Source organism: Sarcophilus harrisii, chromosome 2, assembly GCF_902635505.1.
Source record: "Sarcophilus harrisii chromosome 2, mSarHar1.11, whole genome shotgun sequence".
NCBI lineage: Eukaryota > Metazoa > Chordata > Mammalia > Dasyuromorphia > Dasyuridae > Sarcophilus > Sarcophilus harrisii.
In genome coordinates this window covers 394043711-394057390 of record NC_045427.1, presented here as the reverse complement: position 1 = coordinate 394057390, position 13680 = coordinate 394043711, and the positions used below count along the sequence as shown (strand labels likewise).

The 13680-nt window shown below is 34.7% G+C and overlaps 1 protein-coding gene across 5 annotated transcripts in view; it reads left to right on the top strand.

The window, feature by feature from the left end:
• The window catches only part of ATP10B (ATPase phospholipid transporting 10B (putative)), a 258288-nt gene that overhangs the window by 146063 nt on the left and 98545 nt on the right, over nt 1-13680 (top strand). For all 5 annotated transcript variants that reach the window (XM_031953627.1, XM_031953626.1, XM_031953628.1 and 2 more), the window contains one exon: nt 916-1120. In XM_031953627.1, the coding sequence (XP_031809487.1) occupies nt 916-1120 (205 nt within the window). The remainder of the gene's footprint in view (nt 1-915; nt 1121-13680) is intronic.

The window sequence follows — 13680 nt, the reverse complement described above, 5'->3', positions numbered from 1 at the left end:
TTTAAAAGCAAAATAAAATAAATGTAGCTTTAAAAAATTAAAACAATAAATCCCCAAATTGATCTGAAGTAGTTCCCCAAAACAAACAAGGTGAAGCATGAGTATAAAATTATAATAGATTATAGGTCTCTTTTATTTATTATTAAATAATAAGGGAACCATCTTCAATTTAAAGCCCATGATACAAGAGCAATAACCTTGGATAAGTGTAAAGAAGAAGAAAGTCCAACTGGGTATATGTTTATGTGTGTAATATCTGGCACAAAGATATCTAGAGATCCAGGGCACCATGAATGGAACTTTTAGTGATGACTTCATACTGAGATATGGATGGAGAGACACAGGAGGAAGTGAAAAGGATCATAAATAAGATCATAGATTTTGAAACTGGAAGAGCCTGTAGAGACCAAGGAATCCATACCTTTCATTTTACAAACTAGGAAACCCAGGCACAAAGAATTTAAGTGACTTGACTAGGGTTACATTGCTAGTAAATATCTGAGGTGGGAATTAAATCCAAGACTTACTGACTCTAAAATCTGTGACCATGTACTTCCCTGTGCCACTTCTCATTAATGTACAGGGTTGCAGGCATTCAGTAAATGGGTAGTATAAATAACAATAATGATACACTTTATACTTGTAACTTTCTGGAGAAAAGACCCTTACTTTCACCTATTAGAGTGAACTTAATGGTGAGAAATATGAGATAGAAGGGGAAAATAAGATTATGACATGCCAGCCAGGGAAATATTTTGAAGGTAAATAAAGTTTATGTCAATCTATACTTGCTTACACCCACTACATACTTACCTAAGGCTCTTGCTGGCTCCAGCTAACCCATTTTCATTTCCTAAGGGACCCAAAAGCCAGATTTTCCAAATTATGATACTTCTCCTTCTCCATCACTCCCAGGAAGGAGCAAGACTATGTTCAGAAGCATTGGAAGGATGTTCGAGTGGGAGACTTTGTCCAACTTCAGTGCAATGAGATCATCCCAGCAGATATCCTTTTACTCTTCTCTTCTGATCCCAGTGGAGTCTGCCACCTGGAAACTGCCAATTTGGATGGGGAAACCAATCTCAAGCAAAGGCGTGTTGTGAAGGGCTTCTTGCACCAGGTAGGACTCTTTCTGTGGTCTTTAGCATTGGTATAAAAGGAAGAAAACATCCAACTCCCTAGGAAAGTGAATTGAATGATTAGAAAGAATTTTGATAGTGTGGTTAATTTGTTAGTAGAAGCTCCCTACATGCTTCATCCAAATCATATTCATCATAAAATATGCAACCTTAATCTTACCTCCTTCGTGAAGCCTTCCCCTATCAAGAGCAAATCCTAGAAGTCTGTCTTTCTCTCCCATGACTTTCACAGCATTTAACATCCTGTATCACTAAGATTCATTTATAATTGTTTCTAATTTTCATTTATAGTCCAGCTGACTTTTAGTTTCCAAGTCAATCATTCCTTTCTTCCTGTAATGGTTATGGAAATTTAAGGTTTGTCCTCCTAGCTTTCTACCTTTGATTCTCTCCTTGACTCTCCAACTCACTGAATTACTCCTGTATTTGCAGAAAATTAGGCCAAGATCTCATCTATGTACACAAAATCAGAAGAAAAAAAAAGATGAGGAAGCTCTCAGAGCTATAACTAGAAATTCTCATATCTGGGACAAATTCAGATGATGAGATGGGTAGAGGAAGAAGAATGAGGGGAAAATTGACCTATGGCTATTTTCTTTAATCCTATGGCCCTGTGGCTAGCTGTTTAGGCAGAAAAAAAATCTGTTTCATAAAAGTAGAATCTAATTCTTCCTTCTGCACAATAGGTCTGTAGTACATTTTTATATTAGCATTACTACTGGTTTTCCTTTTCTCTTCAATCCAATTTTTCCATCATGTTACTTACCTCAGGTAACTAGTTTTATTCAAAAGAATAAATCTTTTATTTATATTGCTGCTCTACTACATATTTTTTTTCTATTCTATGCCTTTTGAATAAGGTATCACTTTCAGAACCATAATCCACTTATGAGCCACATACTCTTATGTCTCAGTGATATTTGTTATATGAGACAAATTTTTTCATTAATATCTTTAGTTTATTATTCATATTTTATGCACTAGACATCTTAGGTCAAATGTTTTATTTTACATCTCTTCTTAATTATTATCTCCTGTAAATTACTGACATTCACTCTCTCTTACTTTCTGTCTCTGTTTCTCTCTGTGTGTCTCTGTCTCTGTCTCTCTGTCTCTGTCTCTTTCTCTGTCTCTCTCTTTTTCTTTTTCTGTCTCTGTGTCTCTGTGTCTCTCTCTTTCTGTCTGTCTCCCTCTGTCTCTATCTGTTTGTCTCTATCATTTTTCTTTTTTCAGTTTTATACTCATTACTCTAAGATATTAACCAAGACAGAAACCTGTAAAAAAAAAATCTTTCATATCTAAGCATGAATGGCCAGTCCCATGTTCTATTCTCTTCTGAAGTTCCTCCAGATAGAGAACTTCCACCCTTAGTTCCTTTACTAACCTCCACTGTTCAGTCATTCAACCACGTCCATCTCTTCATGACCCCATGGACCATACTGCCCATGAAAAGTTTTTCATGACAAAGATACTAGAATGATTTGCCACTTCTTTCTCCATTGTATTAAGACAAACAGAAATTAAGTGGCTTGTCCAGCTAGTAAGTGTCTAAGGTCACGTTTGAACTCGGATCTTCTTGACTCCAAACCCACAGCTCTCTCCACTGAGACACCTATGTGGAAATCTTCATAGTAATGGTTTAACAGATGTAGTTTCAGACCAAAATACTGAGTACTTTCAATTCTATTTCAATTCTCATTCTCCCCTTTTACTCTGAACACATATTTTTCCCATCTTAATGATACAGAAAGGTTCTAAATCTGACTTTCAATGTATGTCAAGTTTACCCTGACAACTTGACAAAATTCATGTGTTTTTTTCATCTTTTTCAATATATTTTCAGCATGTACGTGGCAGGTAACATGAAGGACAAAAGAAATATCAATCAGCTCCTGAAGAAAATAGATTGTGCTGATATTAGCCCAGCACCATCCTGGTAGACTAAAAAGAATTTGATGGATAAGTAGAAATTGGGGCTTAGGATCCATTCTGATTCTGTACCTAGTGTTGAAAAAAAGGCATGGTGTAGGAGGAAAGTACTAGGTTAAGAGTGAGAAGGCCTAGATCTGAGTCCCATAGTTTTGTGGCCTTAAACAAGTAACTTCATAGTAGGCCTCCAATCTTACAATTCTCTGATTTCCTCATCTATAAAATAAGAAAATTAGGATAAGAGACTTCATAAGTCACTTCCAAGTCTGAAATCCTGTGATTACATAACAATTCACTTAATTTAGAAAATTACATTAATGGTATATCCCAATCTCTTTAAAAACAAACTATCTTGAGGCTTAAGAATACAAACTCTGAGTTCCCTAATACTAATAAAATTATTGTAAACTTAAATGTACCTGAGTACTGAAGGCTATCTAGTCAAGTTTCAAAAGTCAATGAAGTTTGTCTTTGAGCTCTCCTACTTTCCTTTATATAACCCTTTCTTACTTTTTGATTTCTACACCTACAATTTTGCTCAGAGCTGGCACCATAGCCAAGGAAATGTTCTTTATCAGAGAGGCAAATATGGCAGCCTTTGTCTTTGGTAAGAGACTGAAATCCTCTCCTTTAAAGAGATTGCCAAGTTGAGAGCACTCAGAGTTTAAATCTGCAAATTAGCCCCCTTGAGAGGACCAGTCACTACATAGCCAAAGAACCTGATTTAGTTTTTGTAGTTATAATTTCAAATTAAACATATTCCTGGACATCTATCATCCTATCTATGGGAATTTGGGACTCATTTATTATAGCTGGCTTCAAATCACCTCCAGGACTTCAAGGAACATAATCTATTAATCTAATAATTTTGTTCATCTATTTATTGCTCTGTTTAAAGACTATTCTTTCTTTTATCTAGACTCTCATTTAATTGATTCCCATTTCTCCCATAGGTAGCTCTTTGGAGGACATTTTGCCTAATTAGGCAGTTAGAATTTTGGCTGGTGTTCTCACAATAAAAAATCTACATGGCTTTCTAACTACTGAGAAAGCTGCTTGCCTTTTTAGATAGCATAATGCAAAGTATACAAGAGTCAGCAGGAAATCTGGGGTCTTTTATTGGCATTGCCATTAACTTAACCATGTGATCTTGGCCAAGTCATCTCACCAGGTCTTAATTTTTTCATTGATAAAATGGAAGGGGATAGAATGAAGAGAACAATGTATGCAGATGATTATAATAATATGAATGGAAACAGTATGAAAATGTTACCAAACTTGGAATATTTGCAAGACTAATCTTAGTAGAGAGCTTAAGGACTATTGGAAAGGAATGTTAGATACAGTGTTTTAAAATATGATCCACTTTGTACATTGAGTTTAATTCAAATTTTTAAGAATTAATTGGAGACAGTATTTTGAGAAATTATTCTGATGTTGATAGTTGCATATGTTCCTATATGTGAGATAGATATATATAGATATATATATATATATATATATATATATATATACACACACACACACACACACACACACACATATAGTGATTTCTAAATCACTAAATAAAATGAAGGGATGATATACTAAATGATTCCTGAGTTTACTTCCAATTCTCAATTCTATCTTAATTTGTGAGAATCATTACAAATCAATTTCTCCTTTGTGAATAAACATTTAATAAAAAAAAAATAAACCCATGACTCTCTAACATTGCAGGCCAAAAATACTCAAGGTAATTACTTCTTTTGGGGAAGGAGAAAAACAACCAAAATTAAGTGACTTTCCCAGGGTCACACAGCTAGAAAGTGTCAGGTTCTTGAGACCAAGTCCTCCTGACTCCAGGGCCAATGCTCTATCATAATACCCCCTAGCTGCCTCAAGGAAATCACTTTTTAATAGCTTCTGATCTTCCTGAGTCAATATTCTTAAGAGGCAAATCATACTGATGCTCTTGAATTTCTCCTTGGGCTAACTATGCCAAGAAAACTAACTTTTGGATTGTGGAACCACTTAGAATGCAATTAGGTTGTCTAAATTTCTATGGATGTTGCCAATCGAAACCAACCAAGAGCTTACAAGGAACTTCAGATACTACCTCACCTTACCCTTTCAGTTTACACATAAGGAAACTGAGATTGTAATGTGATAATGACCTACTCAATGAGTTTTAAAGGTTAATTTAGATTCAATCCTAGATGATAAAGAGGTTAAGAATATTACTGATGCCCATTAAATTACAACCATATCTTAGCAGTACCAATTTAAAAAACTCTCAAATTTCCTGATTCTTATGCATTTTGCATTATGCTATTGAATCTCTATCTGAGAAAGGAATTAGTTTTCTCAGTATGTTAGAAAGGCATGTACATTTTGTATTAGAAGAATCACATTCAAAATTCTAACTGCCTAAGACAAAAAGGGACAGTTTTCTTACCTTTTTTCCCCACTTTCCCTTCATCCTAATCTTCTATCCTTTAGCTAATCACACAGACAGGTGTGAATCAAGTCAATTTATACAACACTTGACAAAAACTTCCCCAATCAGAACCAGACAGTGCTTTTGCCCTCTGTCCAATTGTTATCTTGAAAGTCATTCCAACTGTGACGGTTATAAAGTGCAGTCAATTTTTCAGATAAGATTCTTAAAAGCCAAGTAAGTTATTTAGGTGCATTTCTAGCCTAAGAAAAAGGATATATTAATGCTAAGAGGAAAAACTCAGTTGCTTAGAAGATCACCAGCAAAGATTTGAAGAGTCTTTCCCTCACCTTAGCAACCTAGTAAGACATTATTCTCTAGATGCCCTGGCTCCCTGATACTCTCTGTGTCTCTCCTATGTTTGGCCTGAATTGCAGTTCCTATTCCAAGAGATCACTTTTTATGGCAACCATCAGCAGGACATTATCCTGATACCTGTGTTTCACCAACACCTAAATAAAGAATGTAGGCACTTTTGTGGAGGCTCCTTCAGTTGAGGGGAATAAGCAGAGAATACAGTTGAGTGCTCATTTTTCAATTAAGAAAAATTAAGCCCAAGTACCAGGAAGCAAATCTTATATCTAAGTAAAGAATAGCTATAGAGTGAGCCAAATAGATTTTGAACACATTTAAAAATATTAATAACCAATATAAAAAATCAGAGCTAGGAACAGTACTGCCCCTTAGGGATGATAAGCATGACATGTTAGCTTCTCTGAAACAAAAGAAGATTGACTATTCGCCTTCTCAGGGAATTTCTAATATGATCATCCTATGACTCTAAGTATTTACTAAGAATCTACTAGAATTATATGTTTATGTTGTAATTTAGCACTTTCAGAGCATGTTTTCACCTATGTTATCTCCCTTGATTCTCATAATAATCCCACAAGTTAAGCAGTACATTTGTTATTGTCTGTTAGCTCTCTCTCATCTCCTGTAGTGATGGTGCCCAGGAGAGCGTTTCTCAGACAATCTCTGATGTTCAGTTAACATGGTACCTGACATAAAGCAGTCACAATGCTTTTTGACAGACTTACTGCAGATTTGGTACAGCTTTATTTACCCTGCAGTGGGCAGCCTACCATAGGAGTGGATCAGCAAGTGCTTAAAGCCCAATTCAGCTGTATTGATCATTGAGAAGCTTTATAACAAGAAAAACCATCCACAGCCATCCTCAGGAATCTTTTGTATTATCCTGATTGTGTTCAATTTCATAGGAATCATAGCTGGAAGGGCCTCAAAAGTCACCTAGTCTAAACCCTTAATTTTGCAGATTCAGAAACTGAGACTCGAGTTCAATAATTTGTCCAAGATAGTTAGTGTCAGAAGTGGGATTTAATCTTAGGTCCTACAATACCAAAGCCAGCCCCTTTTTGTAATATACCACAACAGCCAGGTATAGTTGATTTGATCCAGTTTGGGGTTTTTTTTTTAAGGATCTCTGTCAAATTCCTTTGCAAAGGGGAAGCTACCCACTAAACAGTTCATGCTATTTGTCTATGGGATACCTTCCTAAACTTTCTTTAGAGGCTCTTGCAGCTAACCCTCCTTATATTCAAATGACTTGCACACCGAGTCCTCACAGTTCCTATCCCAATTCAAAATTATTCTCATCTTAACAGATGATAAAATGTGACTGGTCCAAGGTGCCTGTGAGTAATAGGTCTGGAAATAGAATCAAGTTCTTCCCATGCTTAGCTAAGTGGCTCTTTGTGGTAGCAGACTTTGCTTCTGTATCCTATGTGGGATATATAGAAATGTCTAAGAAAATCTTGGTCAGAGGCAATTAGGGGCCACAGGAAGTAGAACACTGAGCCTGTAATTGGAACTCTATGTAACCCTAGGCCAGTTATAGCCTCTGTTTACCTCAGTTTCCATAAATACAAAATAGGGATAATAATAGCATTTTTTTCCTAGGGTTGTTGTAAGGATTAAATGAGATAAAATTATGTAAAGTATTTAGCACAATACTTGACACATAGTAAGTGATATATAAATATTGCTTGTTATTATCATCATCATCATCATTATCTGCTTTAACTGAAGAGAAAGAAGTAAACGTGAAAAAATCATTAATAATATGTAGTGACACTACAGCATGGGGTACAAAATACTGGTTACGGTATCAGAAATATCTGGGGTCAAATGGGGTCTGTGACATTTACCAGCTGTGTGACCACAGGTTAAGTTACTGAATGTCTTGCAGCCTCAAGCTCAAGTCCCCATACCTATAATATTACCCATCTTTGGTGTCCCTAAGTGCCCAATGAGAGTTCATTTCAGGTCAGAATAATCAGGAAAGCCTTCCCCCTAGGAGCTGAGGCTTAAACTAGGCCTTGAACAATTAGACAATTGGTCAAATTTGACTAGAATAAAGTGAAAAGCCAGGGAACTTTGTGTGGAAAGAGCAGCCTTAGCAAAGGTACAGGGAAGAAAAAATGTATTTAGGGCACAGTAAATGAAATTTGATGTGGTGGAACAGAAATTTGTATGTGGGCCCAGTTATGAGGCTAAATAAGAATCCCTAGATTCTCACACATTAGTTGACCTAATTTTAATAACTGAATATACAAATGGAATAAGGAAATTATTCTCCTAATTGCTAAACTATAAACCAGTCTTCAAACCTAAATATAATGCTCTACATAATAGATGTTCAACAAATGTTTGTTAATTGATTGATGGATAGATGAATTTTTCACTTGATTCTCCTAGTGTGAATAAAAAGTGAATAGAAAATCACTATCTTGATTCTAAGAACTATAGGGTCTATTTTACAACAGGTTTTTTAGGAATCCCACCCTCTCACCTTTTTTTTTAAAACAAAATTAGCCCTAATATCATATGAAATGTATCTCTAATCTTCAATCTCTCCTTATCTGTGAGTTGTCTCTTTTCCTGCTACCTACAAGCATACCTATATCTCTTCTAGTCTTTAAAAGCAAACCAAAAAATCTCTACCAGCCATCAATCCTTCCCATTTCCTGGAGAAAGCTATCTAAACTGGGTGCCTCTATTCCCTTTCCTCTTCTTCAATGTGGTTTCTGATTCCACTATTTAAATGCAACTGTTTTATCCAAAGTTACTAATGATTTCTTAATTGCCAAATCTAGTGACCTCTTCTTAATCCTCATTATTCTTGACTTCTCCACAGCTTTTAAAACTGTCAATCCCTCTTTTCTCCTAAATAATAGTGCTCTTTCTTCTTCTGTTTGACTGCTCATTTTGCCTCCTTTGCAAAGGACTTATCCAAGTCATACTCAGATTCTGTCATGAATCCTCTTTTCTTTTTAAACTACCTTGATTGACAATCTCACCAGCTTCTATGAGTTCAGTCATCATCTATACATATGATTACTAGCTCTATATATCTAGTTCTAATATATCTCTTGAACTCTGGTCGCATATCACCCAACTTCCTTTTAGACACCTTGAACAAGATGTCCTATAAGCATCTCAAACTCAACATGTTCAAGATAGAACTCATTATCTTTCTCATTAAATCATTCCCCTCTTCCCTAGTATTATCTATTATTATTAGCACCATCAGCCTCCCAGTTACCCAGGATCACAAACTTGTTGCCAATTTCAAACCCTCATTCACACTCACTTCAAATATCTAGTCTTTTGTCATGTCCTTTTTATTTTCACAAAATCTCTTAGATGTACCCAGTTCTAGTATGGCTCTAAGTGAGGACAATTCCTTGATAGTTTAGCACTCAAAAGTTAACAAAAGAGATTTATTTAGCCAGAGCAGAAGAGGGATACTCAACAAGATTATGCATGGAGGATATTTCTAGTTGATCTAGGAGAGGAAAACTCCCCTAAGTAGCCCATGATGATCTACCAGCCAAAAATTAGAGGATTTCTTGAGTTCTTGATGGCATCTTTGCTCACAAACAATGAAGAGATATAATCAATAGACTTTTTATTATCCTGCTCTTTTTATTATCCTGAACTAAACAAGTATGAAGAAAAGTTTTAAGTAAAAAACTAGCCTTATGTGGGAAGGAAAGGAGTTATTGCTCCTACCACAGATCCCCTTCTCTCTATTCATACAACCATCACTCTGTTTCTGTGACTGAAACACATAATAAATGTTTATTAACTCAATTACAACCTGAATGGCATACTCAGTAAGAACTAGGTTAACCCATAGATTAGGCCACTAAAAAATCATGATAGTATTCCTGTAATTTCCATAGAAAGAATCTGAATCATAGAAAAAAAGAATTTCAGCTTTGAAAAGAATTTCAGAATCTGACTGAATCTAAAAAGTAGTCTTCTACTTTTTACTGGAAGATCTCCAAATAGAAGAACAAACTTGACCTCCCAAATCAGTCCATTCATACTTGGATAGCTCTAATTGTTATAAAGGTTTTCTGAACATGAAGCACAAATGGAATCTTTTTAAAACTTTTTAAAACTTCAGAACATCATTCCTGGTTCTGCCCTCTGGAACCAAAGGGTATAATTGTAATACAATTCTCCTGTATGGCAGTTTGTCATATGATGAAAGGTAACTTTCATGTCCCCTTCCACTTCTAGGCTTTTCTTCCCCAGGTTAAATATCCTCATTTCCTTCAACTTATACTCACATGGCATGGACTCAAAGCCATTCCCCTTTTTGGTTACAGTGTTTTTGATTACCATGTACCAATGGTACAATTGGTACCCAATAAATTGGGTACAATTTATTACTGTCTTTTCTAAACTATGGTGTCCAAAATTGAACCTAATATTCTATATATGGTCTGACTGAGGCAGAGTATGGCAGGACTATTGTTGTTCAATCATTTCAATCATGTCTGATTCTTCATTGTCTTATTTAAGGTTTTCTTGGCAAAAATATTGGAGTAGTTTTCAATTTCCTTCTCCAGGTCATTTTATAGAGGATGTAACTGAGGCAAACAAGTTAAAGTGATTGGCCCAAGTGTGAAGTTGGATTTGAACTCGGGTCTTCTTGACTCCATGTCTAATGCTCTAACAACTGTGCAACTTTGCTGCCTTAATGACAGCACTATCCCTTCCTTATTCAAAGAAGCTGTGTCTCTCCTAATGTAATCCATGATTATATTATGTTCTTTGACTGTCATCATTACAGTTGACTCTCACATAACCTGGTATAATAAACCTAATACCATACTTGGATCTTATCAACAACAAGAAACCACTCTTCCATTTGTATCTTTTGCAAGAGCTATCCTATAAAGCAGTAGAAAATATTCATATCCCTATTTTGTGCTTCATTTGGTGTTAACATGGAAGCATTGTTTAATATAGTATTTATCAGGGACTATTGCATAATAATAATATACGCATAAGAGACTCCTTGTGGAGCCTTGAAGATTCTTTTTTTGCTCTAATGAATCAAATCTTTTTTCCTTTTTAGGAATTAGTAAATAGTAAAGAAACATTCTATACACCTACACATTAATTATTTGATAAGGGACATGATATATAATTGAATATCATTTGTAAAAATATTCTATTCATTTTTTCATATTTTTATCAAAAATACTACATATGTTTATATTAAGATTACCTTCATAAAGATGCTTCTAAAAACTAGACAATAAACATTTTATGTTCATAATCATTGATTTCTTCTCACTCACTTTTTAGGATATTAATATCATATAATATTTTTTCCATTTCTTTGGAATCTTCCACTTCCTATAATACTTTGTAAAATGATCCTTCAAGACTTCCAAAATTGTGTTCCCTCTAGCACCAATATCCTTGGTGTATGCTTGATTTAATACAGTCATTCTTCTCAATTCTAGCTTCCTAAGTCCTATTTCTACTTCACTGTGTATCTCTTTGGAGACTCAGGTGTTAAAGTTCAAAAGGAGTTGAACTCCTTTTTTGTTGTCGTTGAATGGAAATAAATAATTATAGAAATGTTGATGAATTTGTTATATTTTACGTTTTTTTGTTGTTGTTATTCTGCCATTTTCATTTAGGAATACTCTAGGGTTGGTACTACTCATTTGGGTCTCATGACAAGGTTTCTTTATACTTAATTTTGTTTCTCCTGTTTTTACTCCCTTTACTATTTTTACTTCCTATTTTTACTAAGATGTTGCTGCTAGTAATCTGTCACCATCCTCCTTCATAAAGTAGATTTATATCTATAATCATCGTTTTCTTTCACAGGATCAAAAGTGGGATGATTAAGGCAGTGTCTGAGCTCTTTTGATTTCCTTATGGGAACTGCTGTATATCAGTTGAACTCTTGCAAGAAATGATGATAAATGATACCAATATCCTTGTCTTTTTTTCCATTTCCCATATCTTAACTTCAATACCTCAGTGGAATAGTTCAGGATTAAACTATTGTAATTGTTCACAGTGTTTCTTTCTCATCATTATCCTCTTTTTTAAATTTGATTTTGGTTCTTTTGCTGTAACTAGTTGAGTTTCTAACTGCATGTAGTTGATTCTGATGGGTGTCATATCAATAAACATCATATCCTGTCTGATAATACTGAGTTATTTCAATTATTTTTTTTATTTAATGAACAACAGGTACTTGCCATGTCTCATCTGACTCTTCTGAAATACTCATGCCTTATAGTCATGATGCTTCAGAATAATCCACAATTCTTTGACTTCTTCCATTTCTCTGACTGAATCCATATTTTACGACGTATTTTTCACCATGTAGAAGAACATGCCAGGTATGAGTAGGCTCCCATACATCACCAAGAAGAAATTACAATAAACCAGAATAGAGAATGTCATCAAAGAGTTTATGAGTGAGAAAGAAAATGATGTGGTCACACAGCAAGAGTTAAAGATAACTGAGTCAATATGGTTTTTGTTACTCTTGATATATCAAGGGAAAGTTAGGAAAGCTCCCAGCATGTTGGATGGTCCTCCTGTGGAGAGAGGTCTTGGATGATAGTTGAACAGGATTGACAGTCTAGGATGACTTGTGATCTGTACCATTTAAAGGAATTTACGGTAATGAGATTATCCATCCATCTGAGCATGACTACTTTTCACCATACTCCTCTGATGTACAATACCCATTGAAATCATCAATTCTCAAAGTGTTAACTTTGGAAAACACATCACATTTTCACCGACTTTATTTCTTTATCCTTTGCAATAGTTTTGAAGCATAAGCTGCGATTATCTTTTTGGTTTTCTCATGATCACTACAAGGTGCCCAATTCAGTAGTGATTTTTCTTTTCCCTGAACATTTCAGTAGCTTATTCCACTAACTTCTTTGCTTAACAAACATTTATTAGGCATTCATTATATGTGAGACACTATTTTAAGTTCTGGGAAATATGAAGAAAGGGGAAAAACAGTCCCTGCCCTTTAATTCTAAAGGAAAACATAATACGAAAATAACTAGACATGTACAGGATATATACAGATATTAAGTAACCTCAAAGAGGAGGAAAATCTGTGAACTTGCTTTCTATTTAGTATTGATTTTTTTTTGTCTTCTGAGTTCAATACTGGCATTTTTTAATTCTTCCAACAATATATCAATTCACTGGTCATTAGACCACAATTGTATTCGTATTTGTAGTTGGTCTAAAAAACAGACAAAAATCTCACATTTTACAGTATTTAGTCATGTTCATTCATATTTAGAGATGGCACAAAACAACTTAATAATTCTTGGTACTCTCTGCCATCCTTTCCAGTAATTCTACCATTGCTCATATTAAAACAGAAGGAGTAATAGAAGACTGGGAGTGTTTTTTTTTCTTTGATTCATTATTTATCATGGCCAAAGAATTCATCACTTAGTGAACTTTTTTGTTTTTAACTAGGTTGGGCTACAGACTGCAAACTCAGTCTGAACAAAACCACAAATTTCTAAAACATTTCCAAAATGGTAGAATTTTCTATAATTTACACTGCCCATTTAATAGTATTTGAAAGGCCAGAGTCACATCCATGCCAGGAGAGTAAGACTTGGTAGAATCCATTATTCTTCATTAGGATTTAATGTCTTTATAGTGTTTCAAATCTATTCACCCTTAGAATATCATATTCCTTTTTTTTTTTATTTTTTATTTTTTATTTAATAGCCTTTAATTTACAGGATATATACATGGGTAACTTTACAGCATTAACAATTGCCAAACCTCTTGTTCCAATTT